General features: G+C 43.4%; 2 protein-coding genes across 2 annotated transcripts in view; both read right to left on the reverse strand.

Moving 5' to 3' along the window:
* Positions 1 to 136: 136 nt before the first annotated feature.
* Positions 137 to 18,948, reverse strand: CUNH19orf18 (chromosome unknown C19orf18 homolog; the record flags this gene model as incomplete). Its single annotated transcript, XM_064580624.1, has 7 exons — positions 137 to 440; positions 1,869 to 2,056; positions 8,745 to 8,847; positions 9,283 to 9,375; positions 13,240 to 13,281; positions 17,397 to 17,490; positions 18,136 to 18,948. Coding segments are annotated over 7 exons (1,452 nt in total), but the record flags the coding sequence as incomplete, so codon positions are not given.
* Positions 18,932 to 21,555, reverse strand: part of ZNF606 (zinc finger protein 606) — a 28,576-nt gene continuing 25,952 nt past the window's right edge. The window contains exon 8 of the mRNA XM_064580229.1: positions 18,932 to 20,055. The gene's annotated coding sequence lies outside the window, so the exon portion shown is untranslated. The remainder of the gene's footprint in view (positions 20,056 to 21,555) is intronic.

A 21,555-nucleotide genomic window follows, 5' to 3' on the forward strand; every position in this document is an offset into this window, starting at 1 on the left:
GAAAATCCTAAAAAAACATAAATAAATAAAAAATTTTTAAAAATAGAAAAAAATCCTGACAGTCTGTCTTTCATATTCATGAAGTTGGATTTTTCTCTTTTCCAATTAAGTTATAATTATTAATGGACTATGAGAGCTAAGAATCAAGAATCATTGCACATATGAATTTATTTTCTGTTATATACTTCTAGTTTTCTTCTTTAGCGTGCTCTGAACAGAGCTCTCCAGGAGTAAGTCATGCTCAGGTCCCCAGTCGTGAGCTGTCCTTGCAACTGTTGGCTCCCCACGGGCTGGCACGTCCTGCATCTCTTTCGTTTGCTCTCATAGACCCTCTGAGAATATACTGTGCATAGAATTCCCTATTTTTGTTTCCATTAATAAATCTTGTTCTTTCTTCAATCTCTTGTTTACCATATGCTTTCTTCTTTTGGATCTAATAACTAAAACATAGACATAATGTTACTGAAATACTAATAAATGAGGAATAGAGATAAAAGAGGTGACAGAAAAGGTATGGAAAAATAAAGGTGTAAACAGTAGAATTTTCAAGATATAATGGATGTTATTTCTCTGAAAAGGATGGTGAAAATTGAATTTTAAAGTTATTTACTCCCCCCCAAAATAAAGCTATTTTCCCACATCTTATATACAAGCTTTATAAATGCTCAGTTAAAAAAAAAAAAGAATGTCGGCTGATGAATGGATAAAGAAGATGTGGTATATATACATAATGGAATATTACTCAGCCATAAAAAAGAATGAAATCTTGCCATTTGCAATGACATGGATGGAGCTAGAGAATATTATGCTCAGTGAATTAAGTCAGTCAGAGAAAGACAAATACCATATGATTTCACTCATATGTGTAATTTAAGAAACAAATGAGCAAAGGGGTAAAAAAGAGAGTGGCAATCCAAGAAACAGACTCTTAACCATAGAGAACAAACTGATGGCTACCAGAAGGGAGGTGGGTGGGAGGATGGGGAGAAACAGGTGACGGGGATTAAGGAGTGCACTTGTGATGAGCACTGGGTGTCATATGAAGTGCTGAATCACTACATTGTACATTTGAAACTAATATTACACTGTATGTTAACTAACTGGAATTTAAATAAAAACTTAGAAGAATGAAGAAAAGCTATGCTTCAAAGTAAGGAAAATACATTGAAAAAATATTTCCTAAGGGTAAACAAGGGCATTAACGTCAGTAAACATCACTGATCACTGCACTCCTGGCCTTCCAGCCTGTCTCTGACGCATCTGGGGTTTTAGAGAGGAGATCCATACAAGGGAAGACTGACATGGTTGAATCAGACACTGCACTATACATATTTTTGCTCTAGAATTTTTTTAAGCGGGTATCTCAGAACTTCTACAAAATCAGGTTTATATGAACACATATGCTGCCTTCTCTTCACAAAGATTTGCAGGCATGGTGAGCATCTCTCATACAAGGATCTGTTCTGTGGGCTGGATCCTGTTCACATCAGATGGAGGCAGACTGTGCAAGAGAGACATCTGTCTATCTGTGTTCTAGACTCGGGAATAATGCCACACTGGTAAGTGTGTTTAAAGGAAGAGTTTAGTCTGGGGAAAGTTTTGTTTGGGCAAAGTTTTTTCTCCTGACCTCTGCTTCTGGTCGTTGGAATTGCCCCACAAAAGGAACCAAGCAACCCGTGGCTGTTTGCCCTTCTGTATAATTTGATGAGAACAGTTCATTTCTATCGATGTGGCTGTAAATATTCACTTTTATTACCTCGAACTCCATTAAATCCCTCCTAGCTTTGCCTCTGAAAACCAAACCATCACAGCCAGCTCAGCTTTCATGTGACTTCGCATCTGACAAGATAAACTGGTCAGTCATTTACCTGAGTGAATGAAGTTTTCGAGCTCCTCCTCATTCTCTGGAAGTAGGTAGGTGGATTCATCCAAGCTCTCATCCTCCGAGTCCTCCTTGTCGTCGTCGACATCATTGTCATCATCTCCCAGGAACGGTGTCCTGACATTGTTACAAAGCCACACCAGTTGCTGTCTTTCCTCAGCCTGGACCAGCCGACTGGAGAATAATGTAGATGAATTTATGAGCACAATTTTCACGGGAAGTCATTACATCTTCATCCTGTAACTTTTGACTGAAAGGAGTCACTAGTACATGGTGGTAGGCAGGGGAGGGAGGCAGAAACAGATTGATCTCTAGTGTGTGCTGACAGGCAGAAGAGGAGTAACAATGCCAAATGGGGTTCAGGGCCAGGACTAGGTGAGATGAGTAAGGAACTCGTGGGGTACAAGATAATATAATAATATCTTCTTTTTAAGCTAAATAATATCTTTTTTTAAAAAAGATTTTATTTATTTATTTGACAGAGAGACACACAGCGAGAGAGGGAACACAAGCAGGGGGAGTGGGAGAGGGAGAAGCAGGCTTCCCGACGAGCAGAGAGCCCGATGTGGGGCTCGATCCCAGGGTCCTGGGATCATGACCTGAGCCGAAGGCAGATGCTTAACGACTGAGCCACCCAGGCGCCCCTAAGCTAAATAATATCTTAATGCAACATTTTACAAAAGAAAAATGAATGACAAGAAATCCATGATGAATATCAACATTTTAAATAAAGTCCATATAGGTATTACTGATTCTTCCTTTTGCTCCACTCTCTGATATGGCTTGGCCCAACAATGTTACTGATCCTGTATTTAAAATGTTGGTATTTTGTTCATCATGGATATTTTTTGAAGTAAATTTAGATTTTATAAAATATTACATAAAATATTACTCATATTGATGACTGAATTTTTTGGCACCCTCTTAAATTTTGCACCTGAGGTGAGTGCCTCGCTCACCCCACCCCAGATCCAGCCCTGGGAGTGGATTTTTAAGCACCTATCTCTGATGTGAAAAGGGGTATAAAGAATGCTTTCCTTTTTCCTAACATATATACCTTCCTAATTGTTTGATGTATGTAACTAGGAAGAACTGGCCTGATCCTAAACATTGTTAACAGTAATCACCCAGGGCGCTGGGTGGCTCAGTCATTAAGTGTCTGCCTTCGGCTCAGGTCATGGGATCTGGGATCAAGCCCCACATTGGGCTCCCTACTCAGTGGGAAGCCTGCTTCTCCCTCTCCCACTGCCCCCTGCTTGTGTTCCCTCTTTCTCTCTGTCAAATAAATAAATAGAATCTTAAAAAAAACCAAAAAACAAAAACAGTAACCACCCAAATCCTGGTCTCCAATGTCTTGATTACAGTTGCAAAATTTAAGGGCATGCCAAAAAAATCCAGTAATGATGATAAATATTTTAGCTCAATATTTTAACAAATTGAAATGAATGGGGAAAAATCCATGATAAACCAAAATTCCAAATAAACATAGGATCCAACAGTGCTATGATGAACCATATGGGAACCTGAATCAAAAGAAAAAGATGAGTCCCTATATACATGTTTTTAAGTATTTTTTTAAAGATTTATTTATTTAGGGGTGCCAGGGTGGCTCAGTTAGTTACGTGTCTGCCTTCAGCTCAGGTCATGATCTCATGGGTCCTGGGAATTGACCCCTTGTCAGGCTCCCTGCTCAGTGGGGAGTCTGCTTCTTCCTCTCCCTCTGCCCACCCCCCACCTGCTTGTGCTCTCTCTTGTTATCTCTCTCTCAGATAAATAAATCCTAAAAAATTTTTTTTAGGATTTATTTATTTATTTCAGAGAGGGGGTAAAGTGGAGAGGGGCAGAGGGAGACGGAGGGAGAGCCCCAAGCAGACTCCGTGCTGAGTGTGGAGCTCCAGGCAGGGCTTGATCCCACAACCCCAAGATTATGACCCAACCAAAACCAAGAGTCAAAGGCCCAACCGAATGTGCCATCCAGATGCCCCATGTTTTTATGTATTTTTAAGTGGTTATTCTTTTCCAGAACATTAAAGAAGTTGATAATGTATTACCAATTTGAAAGTAGTATATCAAAACTCACCTTAAGTTTAAATATTTTATCTATACCAGAAACAGAGCTTATTGTAATTTTACTTTCCTGGTTTAAATGAAAGCAAACTTACCAATAGTATTTTCAAAATCTACTTTTGGAAAAAGTCAACCACTAAAAATTACATTAAAACATGTACTTTGGGGCATGTAATTTTCCTTTTGCCTCATGCTCTGAAATAGCTTGGTGTGGCCCTATGAGTAACACAAATGTAAAAGCTGTAAGAGTTGACATTAGCTCAGCAACTTAATTGGGCACTACAAGTCCCAGAGGATGTTTAGTGACTTATCTTAGAAAACTCTCTCTCTCTATATATATATATATTAACATCTTTATCTATACTAATGAAAATAAACTGAAATTGCAGTTATATAAATTGCAAATATCTTCTCCGATTCAGTCGGTTGTCTTTTGGTTTTGTTGACGGTTTCCTTTGCTGTGTAAGAGCTTTTTATCTTGATGAAGTCCCAATAGTTCATTTTTGCCTTTATTTCTGATGCCTTTTGATGCAAGATCACCATGTTAGATATCGCAGAGCTAAACATGCTGATTACACTCTCTCATTGGTAAAATGTCTTCAATTTTTACCTTTAATCTTATTTGCCTTCATTGGACATATGTGAAAGTGGTCCTAAAATAGCTACCTTAAAAAATACCCCATACATGGCAACATATTCCATGTGTTCATACTCAATTCCAACAGAGCAAATAATTTATTACTTCCTCAAGCTGTTTCTGATGGGACACAACAGAATCCTAGCACTGAATCCTGGAGAAGGAATCAGTATATCATTCTGGTCAGAGTAGCATGATGTCACAGTCTGCACTTTTGTCTAATACTAATTCAAAATGATCATATCACTTGAAAGAGCTTGGCCACAAACTTTATTTGTGCAATCAAGATGAAGTATCTTCCCCAAATGCTACTGTTTTCCCAGATAATAACAAGTGTCTAGTGAAAAGAGAGCAGTTACAATTTTCTGCTTTGCACTAAGATTCCTGCCAAAGTATCAAGTTCACTTTTTAAAAAACTTTAAATTCAGGGGCGCCTGGGTGGCTCAGTTGGTTAAGCGACTGCCTTCAGCTCAGGTCATGATCCTGGAGTCCCGGGATCGAGTCCTGCATCGGGATCCCTGCTCGGCAGGGAGTCTGCTTCTCCCTCTGACCCTCCCCCCTCTCATGTGCTCTCTCTCTCTCTCAAATAAATAAATAAATAAATAAAATCTTTAAAAAAAAAACCTTAAGTTCAATTAATTAACATATAATGTATTATTTGTTTCAGGTGTACAGGTCTGTGATTCATCAGTCTTATATAATACCCAGGGCTCATTACAACACATACTCTCCCCAGTGTCCATCACCCAGTTACCCCATCCCCTCACCCCCCTCCCCTCCAGCAATCCTCAGTTTGTTTCCTAAGATTAAAGAGTCTCTTATGGTTTGTCTCCCTCTCTGGTTTCATCTTGTTTCGTTTTTTACTCTCTTCTCCTATGATCCTCTGCCTTGTTTCTTAAATTCCACACATCAGTGAGATCATATGATAACTGTCTTTCTCTGATTGACTTATTTCGCTTAGCATAAAACCCTCTAGTTCCATCCACATCGTTGTGAATGACAAGATTTCCTTTTTTTGATGGCTGCATGATATTCCATTGTGTATATATACCTCATCTTCTGCATTCATTCACCTATTGATGGACATCTGGGCTCTTTCCATAGCTTGGCTATTGTGGACATTGCTGTTACAAACACTGGGGTGCACATGCCCCTTCAGATCACTACATTTTATCTGGGGTAAATATCCAGTAGTGCAATTGCTGGGTTGTAGGGTAGCTCTATTTTCAACTTTTTGAGGAACCTCCATACTGTTTCCCAGAGCGGCCACACCAGCTTGCATTCCCACTAACAGTGTAGGAGGGTTCCCCTTTCTCCGCATCCCCGCCAACACCTGTCGTTCCCTGACTTGTTAATTTTAGCCATTCTGACTGGTGTGAGGTGGTATCTCATTGTGATTTTGATTTGTATTTCCCTGATGCTGAGTGATGTTGAGCACGTTTTCACATGTCTGTTGGCCATCTCTATGTCTTTGGAGAAATGTCTGTTCGTGTCTTCTGCCCACTTCTTTTTTTTTTTTTTTTTAAAGATTTTATTTATTTGAGAGAGAGAGAATGAGAGAGAGAACACATGAGAGGGGGGAGGGTCAGAGGGAGAAGCAGACTCCCTGCCGAGCAGGGAGCCCGATGCGGGACTCGATCCAGGGACTCCAGGATCATGACCTGAGCCGAAGGCAGTCGCTTAACCAACTGAGCCACCCAGGCGCCCTCTTCTGCCCATTTCTTGATTGGATTATTTGTTCTTTGGGTGTTCAGTTTTATAAGTTCCTTATAGATTTTGGATACTAGCCCTTTATCTGATATGTCATTTGCAAATATCTTCTCCGATTCAGTCGGTTGTCTTTTGGTTTTGTTGACTGTTTCCTTTGCTGTGTAAGAGCTTTTTATCTTGATGAAGTCCCAATAGTTCATTTTTGCCTTTGTTTCTGATGCCTTTGGAGACGTGTCTTGCAAGAAGTTGCTGCAGCCAAGGTCGAAGAGGTTGCCGTTTGTGTTCTCCTCAAGGGTTTTGATGGATTCCTGTCTCACATTTAGGTCTTTCATCCATTTTGAGTCTATTTTTGTGTGTGGTGTAAGGAAATGGTCCAGTTTCATTCTTCTGCATGTGGCTGTCCAGTTTTCCCAACACCATTTATTGAAGAGACTGTCTTTTTTCCATTGGATATTTTTTCCTGCTTTGTCGAATATTAGTTGACCATAGAGTTGAGGGTCCATTTCTGGGTTCTCTATTCTGTTCCAATGATCTATGTGTCTGTTTTTGTGCCAGTACCAGGCTGTCTTGATGATGACAGTTTTGTAATAGAGCTTGAAGTCTGGCGTTGTGATGCCCCCAGGTTTGGTTTTCTTTTTCAACATTCCTCTGGCTATTCGGGGTCTCTTCTGGTTCCATACAAATTTTAGGATTATTTGTTCCAGTTCTGTGAAAAAAGTTAATGGTATTTTGATAGGGATTGCATTGAATGTGTAGATTGCTCTAAGTAGGATAGACATTTTAACAATATTTGTTCTTCCAATCCACAAGCATGGGACGTTTTTCCATTTCTTTATGTCTTCCTCAATTTCTTTCATGAGTATTCTATAGTTTCCTGAGTACAGATCCCTTGCCTCTTTGGTTAGGTTTATTCCTAGGTATCTTATGGTTTGGGGTGCAACTGTAAATGGGATTGACTCCTTAATTTCTCTTTCTTCTGTCTCATTGTTGGTGTATAGAAATGCAACTGATTTTTGTGCATTGATTTTATATCCTGCCACTTTACTGAATTCCTGTATGAGTTCTAGCAATTTTGGGGTGGAGTCTTTTGGGTTTTCCAGATACAGTATCATGTCATCTGCAGAGTGAGAGTTTGACTTCTTCTTTGCTTATTCAGATGCCTCAAGTTCACTTTAGAACACCACATTTTGGGAGGATGCCAGCATCTCAGACAGTGGCTTTCAAACATTTTGACCATGGTCCACAATAGGAAATACATTTTACCTCATAACTGTGTATTTGTTTTCTGAAAAGTTAAAAATCAGCATTTACACTATGGAGGTTCCTCAAAAAGTTGAAAATAGAGCTACCTATGGCCCAGCAATTGCACTACTGGGTATTTACCCCAGAGACACACATGTAGTGAAAAGAAGGGCCATATGCACCCCAATGTTCATAGCAGCAATGTCCACAATAGCCAAACTGTGGAACGAGCCGAGACGTCCTTCAACAGATGACTGGATAAAGAAGATGTGGTTCATATATACAATGGAATATTACTTATCCATCAGAAAGGATGAATACTCACCATGTGCATCAACATGGATGGAACTGGAGGGGATTATGCTAAGTGAAATCAGTCAAGCAAAGAAAGACAATTATATAGTTTCACTCATATGTGGAACATAAGGAGTAGGACGGCGGACATTAGGGGAAGGAAGGGAAAACTGAAGGGGGGGAAATCAGAGGGGGAGACGAACCACAAGAGACTATGGACTCTGGGAAACAACCTGAGGGTCTCAGAGGGGAGGGGGGTGGGGGGTGGGGTAGCCTGGTGATGGGTGTTAAGGAGGGCATGTGTTGTTTTGTTTTTGTTTTTTTTTTTAAGAGTTTATTTATTTATTCATGAGAGACAGAGAGAGGGAGAGAGAGGCAGAGGGAGAAGCAGGCTCCCAAGGAGCAGAGAGCCCGATGCGGGACTCGATCCCAGGACCCTGGGATCATGACCTGAGCTGAAGGCAGACGCTTAACCATCTGAGCCACCCAGGCGCCTGGAGGGCATGTGTTGTAATGAGCACTGGGTGTTATACGAAAACAACGAATCATGGAACACTACATCAAAAACTAATGATGTACTGTATGGTGACTAACATAACATAATAAATAAATAAATAAAATAAAAATTTTAAAAATTAAAAAAAAATCAGCATTTACATCACAAAATGTAATGCTTTTTAATATTTTTTATCCTACTAAATTGTATTCTGTCCTATTTCTTTTTTTTTTTCATTTATATTGTGACCCACCATGAGTACAGTCCTCTGAAAAACACTAGTGTGGAGATTTAGTATGACCATAATAATTTAGTGATTATAAGAATTATCATCATCATCATTAACATTACTAAATAATAACCTAGTTAGTTATGTCTTACTCAAGAGTGGTAAATGTTACTTCGCAGATACTTACTATATCACATAGGAAATAGCGATTCCACATATCAGGGCAATGCTAAAGGCTACACACGCAATTATAACTACTTGAACAAGAGCAGGTCTGTGCGAAATCAGTGCTAAAAATGGAAAGAAAAGTTCTCATAAAATTTCATTTCACTTGTGCCTATCAGTTAATATATTTGTTAATCATATTGTTATTTCAAAGGCGGATGGGAGACAAAATCAGAAGTACCATAAAAAATAGCATCCTTAATTTTTAAAACTATGGAGGCTAGATCGCACAGCCTACGTGAACAAATATACTTTGAACTCTCACGTAAAGTAATCCCTAACTCCATTTGCTTCCTCTGCCTTTTGTCCTTTGTCAAAGCCCTCTTTTACTCTGTAGAAATACAGGATCCCTGACTCAGTCCAGCAGCACCTGCCACCTCTGTAGCTAAAAGGAAAGTGGCTCTAGTTTGATGACTCAGGTGTTGCACCCATGTTCTCAGGGTGTGCAGTGCTTTGCCGAAAGGACGTTACAGAGAAGGTGAGAACGCTATTCTACGAACCTGCATTCCAGGTGTCGGTATTCGTGGGTGTTGAGTGTGCTATAAAATTCTGGTTGTTCTTTATACGGTTACGTGTATCACCTTTCCTACTACCTGAAATTAAAAAAATTATAACCAGAGAGTTATTGTTCATACAAATCGAACAAAAGAGCAACTGGCAAAGCAAGTACATTATTCAGCCACTTGTAAAATCTGACAAATTGAGGTGATTACCCTTCATCCTGCACTTGGCCTTCCCTCACTCTCTGTCCCTTCCCTGGCGCAGAAAGAGTTCAGCAACGGAACTAAAAATGGCCTGAGGCTCACCCATCAATGAAAGCTCAGCCAAACATGACGAAAAGAACCTGGACTACGAAAAGGCTAGCGGTGTAAAACGCTGAATTGTAGACAGCAGGCATGGGGAATATGGGTGTTCACTCTACGATTTTCTCTGCCCTCCTATATGCTTTCAGGTTTTCCCAATGAAATACTGGGGCACAGAGGAAAAATGGTTTATGGATGGTTTCAGTACAGTGAGTACTAAAAACTGGCCGCTGGGTTTGGCTGCGGGAAGGTCACTGGAGACATCGATGAAGGCAGTGCTAGTGACTGAAATAGTTTGAGAGAGAACAGGAGGGAAGGAATTGGACACAGGGAGTTTTAGAAGCTCCTCTGAGGAACTTTGGTGTTGGAGGGGAGAGAAATGAGGGCAGCTCCCAGCAGGGCTAAGGGGTCAAGAGATGGGTTTTGCTTTCTAAGATGGGAGAACTGGCAGCACATTCACAGGAGAATGGGAGTGATACTTTAAATTGTGATACTACAGGAAATGAGGATAGAATTGCCAACTATGGCTACGCCAGTTGGTGGAGATGGATGCTGGTGCCCTGGCTGGGGCCATCCTTGGCCTGGGAAGGAAGGAAGACAGAGAAGGAAGGTGCAGTTGCAGGTAGGTGGGGAGGGGGATGCAGATACTCTCTTTTGACTGCTTGTATTTTGCCAGTGATGGAGGAAACAAGATCATCCCCTGAGGATGAGTTGGGGGTTTTGCAGAGCAAGAAAAATAGATGTGAAAGTCACCAAGCAGAACAGGAGAGTAGGTGGGTTAGGGAAATGAGAAACATATATTTTTTTAAAGATTTATTTATTTATTTTAGAAAAAGAAAGAGAGAGCATGAGGGGGAGGGGCAGAGGGAGAGAGAGAATCTCCAGCAGATTCCCCGCTGAGTGCAGAGCCCAAAGCAGGGCTCAGATCCAAGACCCTGCGATCACAATCTGAGTCAAACCAAAAGTCGGATGCTTATCTGACTGCACCACCCAGGTGGCCCGAGAAACATATTTTTAAAAAATATCTTATTTATTGGGCACCTGGGTGGCTCAGTTGTTAAGCGTCTGCCTTCAGCTCAGGTCATGATCCCAGGGTCCTGGGATCGAGCCCCACATCGGGCTCCCTGCTCTGCAGGAAGCCTGCTTCTCCCTCTCCCATTCCCCCTGCTTGTGTTCCCTCTCTCGCTGTGTCTCTCTCTGTCAAATAAATAAATAAAATCTTTAAAAAATATATCTTATTTATTTATTTGACAGAGAACGAGCACAAGCAGGGAGAGCAACAGGCAGAGGGAAAGGGAGCAACAGGTAGAGCAGGGAGCCCGAGGCGGGACTCGATCCCAGGACCCCGGGATCACGACCTGAGCCGAACGCAGATGCTTAACCGACTGAGCCACGCAGGCGCTCCTCTGAGAAACATATTTTTTTAATAAAGTTTCCTAGAAATGAAATTTCTGGGTATATTGACTATATTTTATTTTCTATATTTTTTAAAGGTATTTTAAGTAATCTCTGCACCCATCGTGGGGCTCGAACTCACAACCCTGAGACCAAGAGTTGCATGCTCCACCGACTGAGCCAGCCAGGTTTTCCTATTTTTTGTATTTTTGATGCTCTCCCATTTGAGGTTTTGATCCTGGACAGACTGTCCTTCCCAGGGTTAGCTATTTCCTACAGTTCACGGACAACTCCCCCGCGAGCATGCCTTTGATATAAACCAACCAATCCAGAGTCCACAGCCCCAGCTACCTCTCACACACCAAGCCAATGTTCCCCCTGCCCTAAATTATCCCAGGGCCAGGTGCTGGACAACTAGGAACCATTCCTATAGCCCAGAGGCCACCAAAATCATTCCAACTCTCCACTACTCTGTGTACCTACCCCACCTCATCCATTCCTTCCCATGAAAATACCAATAAAGACAATGGGCCATGCTCTTCCCTCTTCTTCCCCTGCTTCCTGCTTCTAGGAATCTGTGAGTATAAAGTTCTTCCTTCATGAACAATCATTTCTGTGTCTGTATGTCTTACCATACCTCATTAAAATAAATCCCAGGTATATTTCAATATTCTGGGCCAAAAAGTAAATATGTTCCTTTTATATTTATAAGGATTGCCAATTGCCCTCTACAGAAGCTGCACTCATTCCTTGCCTATACACAAGATATGAGATTATATACACTTGAAACTAATAGGATATTATACGTTAACTATACTTCAATTAAAAAAAAAAAGTGAGATTAGCAGCCCCTGGGTGGCTCAGTCGGTTAAGCGTCCCGACTCTCGATTTCGGCTCAGGTCTTCATCTCAGGGTTGTGAGTTTAAGCCCCGCGTTGGGCTCCACACTGGGTGTGGAGCCTACTTAAAAAAAAAAAAAAAAAGCAAGAGATTATATTTCCCAACTCCTTTGCAAGTTTTTTTAATGAAACATTTTGTCCACTTTCAACATGATAGCTGAAAACTTGGATGTGTATTTCCCTTATTATGAATTAGGCATCTTTCCATATAACCAAGAGCTAAGGGTTACAGAGGAAATTGGAGTCTTCCAATGATCCAAAACAATTCTGTCCTCTAACTCCACATTGGAACCTGACCTTGGACCCAAAGCTCAGGCACAGCAGAGGTCTCAGCAAAGCTCTAGTGCAAGCTCATAACACAAGTTAGTTTCAAAGTAAAGATTAGAATACAGGTCTCCTGCTACCTTGGCAAGAATTCAATCTCTGGGCTTTGGCGGTAGGGGGGTAAACAGGAAGTGAGATATTCATAGCTGAGCTTTAGAAAAACTGATAATGTGGGTGCCTGGGTGGCTCAGTTGATTAAACGACTGCCTTCGGCTCAGGTCATCATGATCCTGGAGTCCCGGGATCGAGTCCCGCATTGGGCTCCCTGCTCAGCGGGGCGTCTGCTTCTCCCTCTGATCCTCCCCACTCTCATGCTCTCTCTCTCTCTGTCTCATTCTCTCTCTCAAATAAATAAAATCTTAAAAAAAAAAAACTGATGGGTTAGCCTGGTGGTGGGTATTTAGGAGGGCACATTCTGCATGGAGCACTGGGTGTTGTGCACAAACAATGAATCATGGAACACTACATCTAAAACTAATGTTGTAATGTAAGGGGATTAACATAAGAATAAAAAAATTAAAAAAAAAACAAAAAAACAAAAAAACTGATAATGTGTTTGGGATGGCTGCATGTATTAATTGTGTTTTTAAGATTTTCTGTATTGGGCGCCTGGGTGGCTCAGTTGGTTAAGCAACTGCCTTCGGCCCAGGTCATGATCCTGGAGTCCCAGGATCGAGTCCCGCATCGGGCTCCCTGCTCAGTGGGAAGTCTGCTTCTCCCTCTGACCCTGCCCCCTCTCATGTACTCTCTCTCATTCTCGCTCTCTCAAATGAATAAATAAATCTTAAAAAAAAAAAAAAAAAAGAAAGATTTTCTGTATTTCCTGACGCTTTGACATCTGTGCTATTTTCTAACCTGCTCTGAGTGGCCTCGACAAAACCAACCATCCAGAGGGCATTCCTTTTTCTAATTTGCAGAAAGGGCTGTACAGATTAGTGATGACCACTGTGGGTGGGGCACCCTCTGGAACCAGACACCACAACAGCTTTGGGAAATGTCCCTGAATCCCAGCCACCCTCCCAGATCCCTTGACTTACCATTATGCCCTGGGAATTGCCTGGGTATAGTAGGTCTCAGAGCTAGAAGGCCGTTCAAAGGGATCAGAGAGAAGACACAAGTTTAAGACAGATTTAGGAAAATAAATAACTTGGTATCGGGGTGCCTGGGTGGCTCAGTCGTTAAGCGTCTGCCTTCGGCTCAGGTCATGATCCCAGGGTCCTGGGATCGAGCCCCGCATCGGACTCCCTGCTCTGCGGGAAGCCTGCTTCTCCCTCTCCCACTCCCCCTGCCTGTGTTCCCTCTCTCACTGTGTCTCTCTCTGTCAAATAAATAAATAAAATCTAAAAAATAAATAAATAAATAAATAACTTGGTATCAGACAAGGGGACCTAATAGCTAAGAAGGTAAATGCTGTTAATAAATTTATTACAGTGCCTCATAGAAATAGGTGGCTTAATTGGCAATTTGTTCTGTTTGCATCCAGCGTTTCCTTTCATGAATATGGAGAGTTAAGAACATAATGCATTTGGCTTCTGGTCTGTTTTTGCAGTCACATGAGCCCGTTGAGGACCTGACGGATTTGAAGGGGTCTGTGCTGTCATCAGGGGTCAGAGAGCCAGGGCCAGGGAGGGCCCCATGGCAATATCCTCTCCTCCTACAGAAATTAGATGCTGTTATATGGTGCAGATAGCATTTCCCTTGTACGGAATAGAGATTGTTTATAAGTACCACATATCTTCACAAAGTTACTGCCTGACTTCCCCAATTGTCAGGGTCAGTTTCTCTGTTTTGAGATAAACTTTGAGTTTGGGGACTCAAAATGCAAAGCATAGAAGACAGATGATTATAAAGAACATTTTACACTTGCAGAGCATCTGTATCTGGATTCCTACGGTCTACTGCCAAAACATCCCCCAAATTACAGTTAAAGTCATACAGACCCATTCAAAAAATCCTGAGGCAGTCAAAGTTTCTGTGTGTGCTAAGTGAAATGAAAGAGAAGCACAGTAATTCCTAAAAAGAAAGCACAGCTTACAGAGAGAGAATAATATCAGACTAATTTCCAAGCAATGCTTATCTAATTATATTATTGTATGGAGCATGCTACTAACAAATACACAAGAAAAGACACATTCATATAGTAAATAGGATGACCCCAGACTACGGTTTTCATTTCACCGAATGAGTAATACAATGACTTGAGTCCTGAGAAAACACCTTCCTGTTTAGTGACATTTGTGGATGTTTGTGACTATCTGTAGCCTTTGAAAGAAAACTTGTAGCAGTGAAATGTAATTACCCCTTTTTATTTCCCCTGAAACAAGTAAAAACAATGGCTGAAGCTACCCATTAAGTCTGTTGCTAGTTCAACTGGCTAGAACTCACCTCCATAAGGCAAGCATAAAAGAAGTGGGCATTCCATTAAAAACAAAACTAGAAAGGTGAAAGAACTTTGAACCTTGTCCATCACTCCAAAACTGTTAGTCTTTCATCATACGCATGAAAGCATATATTTAGCTATAGTGTAGTATCTGCCCTGTATTTATGGGGAACTAGGAAACTCTGCTCCCTACAGAATGTTTGGGTTCTGACTCGGAGCCTCCAATGTGAGGTCAGCTCCGGTTGCCACATGGACTTCCTCAATGGAACCAAGTCAACCAATGGGGATACCAACGGGATGGGGCGCGGGAGGAGGCGGCTCACCTGTGGGTACAGATAATAAAACCAGGGCCCTGCCCTCAGGGAGTGTACAGACCAGTGAGGAGGCAGCCAAGATCAGTTATAATTCAATAGGACACCTAAGAGGCAAACAGAGAACACAGTAGGGCTCTGGAGTCAGAAGCCTGAATTCTAGTCCTAGTCTCTGGCTTCCTAGACATTTCTGCTTGATCAGGTTACTTAAGCCCTTTGGGTTTCAGTATCCTCATCTGTAAAAATAGCAGAAAGAAACAGCACTTACCTCACAGGGTTATAGCAATGTCTATAATGTAATCCATACAAAGCTCAAAAATAGTGTTGGCACTGAACATTAGTTCTTGTTGTAATATGGGAGAGTATTTGCAAAAAAGTAATTCAGTACACCTCCACCCTCCAGGTACTGTTCAGAACCCTAGACCCCTTTGGCTGCCTCCAGAAGTTTCTTTAAAGGAGATTAATGGAATCATCTCAAAATGTGGAAATGGAATTGAAAATAGCATAGAAGGTTGCCCCTTGTACTTGTCCTTTGTCCATCCAGTAGTTCTCAAAATACCCAAGGCAGATTTTGATTCACCTCTACCAATAACAATAGCAGACCAGATCTCCCGATGCTTGTGAAGTCCCCTGGGATTAGAAACTGGTTCCACCTGCACTGTACCCAAAGGCCAGCTATTCATTCTTCTTTCCTTCTTTCTTTTTTTCTTTCTTTCTTTCTTTTTCTTTCTTCTTCCTTCCTTCCTCTTTTTTTTCTTTCTTTCTTTCTTTCTCCCTTCCTTTCTCTTTCTTTCTTTCTTAGATTTATTTACTTATCTTAGAGAGGAGGGGGAGGGGCAGAGGAAAAGGGAGAGAGATCCTTAAGCAGACACTATGCTGAGCACGTAGCCCGACTTGGGCTCAGTCTCACGACTCTGAAATCATAACCTGAGCGGAAACCAAGTCGGATGCTTAACCGACTGTGCCACCCAGGTGCCTCCCCAGCTATCCTTTCTGAATGTTTGTGAGATGACGAGGCTAAGACCCTCTAGATATTGCCAGCTTCTTGCTTTATTCTTACAACACCCTAATTCCCACTCCTGTCTTCCTTCCATCCAGCTTTGCCTGGGGGATGATCCATCTAAGAACTTGGTTCCCACTCTCTTTCTATAAGTCCTGCAATCTCAGAATTGCCATTCAGACGCATCTGAACAAGTTCATCTGCTGTCTCTTTGGAGTTTTTGTTGTTGTTGTTGTTGTTAAGCAGGTTCCAAGCCCAGCATGTAGCCCAACACGGGGTCTGAACTCATGACCCTGAGATCTAGACCCAAGCCAAGATCAAGAGTTGGATGCTTAATTGACTGAGCCACCCAGGTGCCCCTTTGGACTTGTTTTTGGACTACCAATTTCCATATGCACTGCTACTGTGAGACTTGATTTTGGACTGTCAGAATTCCCATGGACACTGCTTTCTCTGGAGTTAGTTTTAGGATATCAACTTCCCAATGGTTACTACTGTTTTACCCAGTCCTTTCCCTTAGGTCTCTGGACACCTGGCTCTTCAAGACTTGTTCTTGAATTGGCTCATACATTCCATGCACCCAGCCCAGCTGGATGAATTGTATTAATCCATCAGAATACCACTATGGTTTAACGATACTGACAGATGTGTAGGTCAGGTCAAGTTGTGAAGATTAGGCCAAGAGATAAAAGTCTTTCATGACATTACCAAAATCTTCCAACAGATTCCCTTAAATCCAGAGTGCCCAACCTGTTCTCTTGGCTTTCTCCCACAAAGTGGGGTACCTGGTTGAGAACTGGGTCCCAACCCTTGTCATATGACTAATAGGACTCTTCCTAGTTTTTCCCTTTATCAAAGTTTGCCCATCCCAATCACCTTCAACCCAGGTGGCAAGCGTTATCATCCCAATTAGTATTGTTAATGATGTTGAGACACCACAAAATAGATTGTATTGTAATTTTTAAAATTCTAATTGACATAACATTGTGTTAGTTTCAGGTGTACAATGATCTGATATTTGTAGATATTGCTAAGTGATCACCCCAATAAGTCTAGTTAACATCTATCACCATCCAGTTAACAAAACTTTTTTCTTGTGATGGGAACTTTTAAGATCCACTTTCTTAGCAACTATAGCATTAAATATGCAATATAATATTATTAACTTTAGCCACTATGCGGTACGTTACATCCCCATGACTTATTTATTTTGTAACTGGAAGTTTGTACCTTTTTACCCCCTTCACCCATTTCGCTGTATTGTAAATTTTAAAACTTCGTATTTTTCTGCTGCCTCAACAGCCACACAAATAGGCTGCGAGCACTCCACCAAATGACCAGGTTACCCAAGTGAGAAGACTGGCCCCTGCCACAAGTCTTCCCCTTTGCCCTCCCCTGAATGTGACCTATCAACATTCAAATGTATCAGTGACATCCTCTCCCACCTATTCTTGCGAACTCCATCCCGGCCCCCAGTAAAAGTACTTTCCCATGGATACTCACCTTCTGCTCCCCACCTGCTTGGTTGAGCTCGCTCTCTAAGTGCCCACGCTGAGCAGCTCCTCATGGGGTACAGTCGACTCCTGGTGTTATAATTCTATGGGTTTTGACAAATGTATCACGCATGACATTTATCCATACTTTTAGCATTATACAGCATAGCTGCACTGCTCTAAACATCTTTTGTACTCCACCTCTTCATTTCTCCCTTCACCCTCTCCCTGGCAATCACCAATCTTTTTACTGTTTCCGTAATTTTGCCTTTTCTGAAATGTCGTATAGTTGGGATCATATAGTATGAAGCCTTTTCAGACTGGCTTCTTTCACTCAGTAGTATGTATATGAGGTTCTTCCATGTCTTTTCGTGGCTTGATAGCTCATTTCTTTTTCTTATTCTTTTTTTTTAAGATTTTATTTATTTGAGAGAGAGAATGAGATAGAGAGCATGAGCGGGGGGGAGGGTCAGAGGGAGAAGCAGACTCCCTGCTGAGCAGGGAGCCCGATGCGGGGCTCGATCCCGGACCTCAAGGATCATGCCCTGAGCCGAAGGCAGTCGCCCAACCGACTGAGCCACCCAGGCGCCCCAATCATTCACATGTTCATTTACAGCTCGTGAACATGTCAGTTCATCGCCACCCGTTTCAGTTCTTTTCAATTTCCCCTCAACATTACAACGTTTGTGTGTTTGCAGAGCCGCATGCCCCCGTTATAGGCCCCGTCCGCGGCCGGCACACGAGCCCACCTGTCGTCCCAGCCTTCGCCGACTGCCCCAGGCCAGGCCCCGCAGGGACGTCGACGGGCCCACCCGCCACGGAACTTCCACGCCCCCGCGATCGCTCCTGCGCCCTGGGAGCGAACGCCCCGCAAGCGAGCTGGGCGAGCCGGCGACTGAGGGCAGAGGAGGACCCTCTCGGCGCTCTTCGCCCGCGCGCCGGGCGGGTCCCAGAAGGCCAAGCGGCGCCGCCGCGTCTCCCAGGTAACCGCAGGACGCGCGGGCCGGGCGGGGCGGCGGCGGCGCCCGAGACGCCTGCGCGCAGCCCGGGGCCGGAGGTGAGCGGGGTCGGCGCCCGCATCCCGCTCGCGGCGGGGCGGTTCCGGGGGCCGTGAGGCGGCTGCAGCGGGCTCTGCGGGAGGCCCGCGCCGGCCGCGGCGGCTGCAGGTCCGGCCGGGAGGGCCCGCTCCCGCGGGGTCGCTTCGCGGGCGCCGGTGTGAGGGGAGCGCAGGCGCACACGCCGGGCTGTCCCCTCCGGGGCTCCGTCGTCCTCAGCTCCACCCTCCGCCTACTCGGGCCGCGCGCGCCGCTAAGCCGGCCGGGAGAAACGCCCAGCACGCGCGAAGCGCGCCGGGGCCCGTCTTGCGAGGCTGGGCCCCTGCGGCGTCTCCCCGCCGCGTGGGCCGCCGCTTGCCGGGGCGGTTTGCCGAAGCTCGGAAGTGCCGGACTGTTTTCCAGTGACGCGAATCGGCTGCCAGCTTCTCGGCCGTGGCCGCGGTCTTTGGCTGCCTTTGCGCTTCTCCCGGCCTTCGGTGCTTTCACTGCGACGTGGCTGGTTCGTGTTTATCTCGCTTCGAGGTCCTTGTCTGAATACGCAGGCGGAAGTGTTTCCCCGCTTCCCCGCACAGCCTCTGCACCGCGTTGGTCGGAGCCGCCGGCAGCCCCACGCTTGCCTTCCTCTCGCGCTGCTGTCTCCGTTAGGGCGTCACCCCCACACAGTAGCCAGAGGGGGTCATTCTGCCCTTGCTGGTTAAAGCTGCTTGGGGGTTCCCAAAGCCCCTAGCATATCATTCCAATACAGAAACACGGCTTTCGCACGTGGTTTGGGGCGCCAAGGTATTGGAAATGAAGATGTCCAGAGTTAGGGCGTTTGTACCTGGGCTACTGATACCATGACCTTAAAAGGCTTGCTTACATGCATTTACACATAATGCACGTGAAAGATCTGCTCCCTGCCCTCTGTTTGGGGTCTCTGCACCCCTGTCAGTGTTAAGGCACTGGAGGATCCGTGGAGTCATATGCCAGTCCCTGCCCAGTTTATACCAACTTGCAAAGGAATGAGCTCAGAGCCCCCAACCCAGCTGGTTTACTCACTGGACAACTGTAACATCCAGTAAGTAGACCAGGGCAAGAACAGCGCCCAGGAAGTTCTTAAGCATTAAGGTGTGTTTTTCCAATCATTCAAAATCCAGATCAATCTCACCCATTATTTCCTCTATATGCTGTAATAAACCCATACCCCCAAGTTCTTCCTTTGGCCTGGGTTGTGTTCCCTGGACTCTGTTGGGACCCTTCCATTGTCATAATCACACGGGAGGCTGTTTAGAGACTGAGTGTGGGAATAATCCTAATGCTGGTTTGGCCTTTCGTTCAACAGACATTTGTTGAGAACTTGCTGTGTGCCAGACACTGTTCCAGGTCCTGGTGACAGAACACTGAGCAAGTGAAAAACCATGCCCTACTGGAGCTTGTATCTTGTAAAAGTGATACAGGCAATAAAAAGAAACACAACAAGTTGGTTATATAGCCTGCTTGCAGTTGATAGATGTTACAAATATTTAGACTAGAAGAATAGAGCAGGGTGAGGGAATCAAGAGGGGGGGGGTGCTCTGCCATTTTCGATAGAACGTCTTGGCCTTGGACTTGCCTGTGCTGTGCTGTGTGCTGCTCCTACAGAGAAGTTGAGAGAATAAGGGAAGGTATGATGGGACGTGGTCTCCAGTATCTTTCCACAGACCTCACGTTGAGACCATCTATTCAAAGATTCACAACTGAGATTCCAATTCTGGTCCCTATATGCCCTACAGGCACCCACCTGAAATAAACCCAGGTATGACTGAAGCAAAAGATGAGGAATATCAGAAATTGCTTGAAAGACCTGGATTGGTCCTGATTTGAACTAGTATGCTGGGCTGGGTGGCTAGAACAGGAGACAGCTGAGCTGTGAGAATAAAACAAAAGGAACTTCTGGAGTTTGCTCTTGCTTCTTCCCTGCCTTTGCCTTGGAACAGTGTCTGTGCCCACAGCTGCAGTAACCCAACCTCTGGTCCAGGCTTTCCGAGGAATGGATTCAAGGCAAGGCACTAGCCTGTGCTTATGAGTAGCTGAGAAACAGGCAAAGACCACGTTACCTCATACAAGTGCTTCTCCACCCTGCCTCCTCAAAGCTTGGGGATGGCGAATCACATTCCAAGGAGTGATCTCATGAGGTGAGGAGTCACTGACTAGCTTTCTGATATTTCGACCATCCATTCTCCCCACCCCTGAACTATTTATAGGGACCAGAATCTGATCCCATCACATGTATGCATAACAACGACCTGATGGAATAACCAATGACCCCAAAGGAAATACACTTACTGGCCAAAGTAATAAGCAATTTTCTAAGCATAAGAATTTCAAGAGAAAACACACACTGCATTACAGATTCCATCAGAAGCAGATATATTAGAACAGATGGGCCAATATTTTAAATTAGTCTATTAAATACATTTAAAGAGATAAGGCATGATATTAGCAACAGGAAATAAAAATATTAACATAAAAAGAACCAAATATAAATATTAGTCATGTAAAACAATTGTTGAAGACACAGTAGAGGAAATGAATAGCAAAATGGACAGCTGATAAAGAAATTAGCAAACTGGAAGAGCAAATTGAGGAAATGTCCAGAAAAAAGAAAGGAAAAGGAATTAGAGAACATAAAAGAAAGGTTAAGAAATATGGACAACAGACATAAGCGTGCTAACATTTGAATAACAGGAGTCCTAAAAGAGAAACTTTTTTTTTTTTTTAAAGATTTTATTTATTTATTTGACAGAGAGACCGCGAGAGCAGGAACACAAGCAGGGGGAGTGGGAGAGGGAGAAGCAGGCTTCCTGCCGAGCAGGGAGCCCGATGTGGGACTCGATCCCAGGACCCTGGGATCATGACCTGAGCCGAAGGCAGATGCTTAACGACTGAGCCACCCAGGCGCCCCAAGAGAAACATTTTAAATCAAAAGGATGAAATATTAAAAAATAAAGACGTAAATTTCCATAAAGTGTTTAACACATATCCCAGAATATGTCACTCAAAATTCTTTTACTATATTATTACATACTATAAAATTTTATAATATTTGTATATTGGTCTATGCTAATAACAACTATTACAATCATGGTTTACCTT

Source organism: Mirounga angustirostris, unplaced genomic scaffold, assembly GCF_029215605.1.
Source record: "Mirounga angustirostris isolate CCGP_5_RB_7025 unplaced genomic scaffold, mMirAng1.0.hap1 SCAF_16, whole genome shotgun sequence".
Lineage (NCBI taxonomy): Eukaryota > Metazoa > Chordata > Mammalia > Carnivora > Phocidae > Mirounga > Mirounga angustirostris.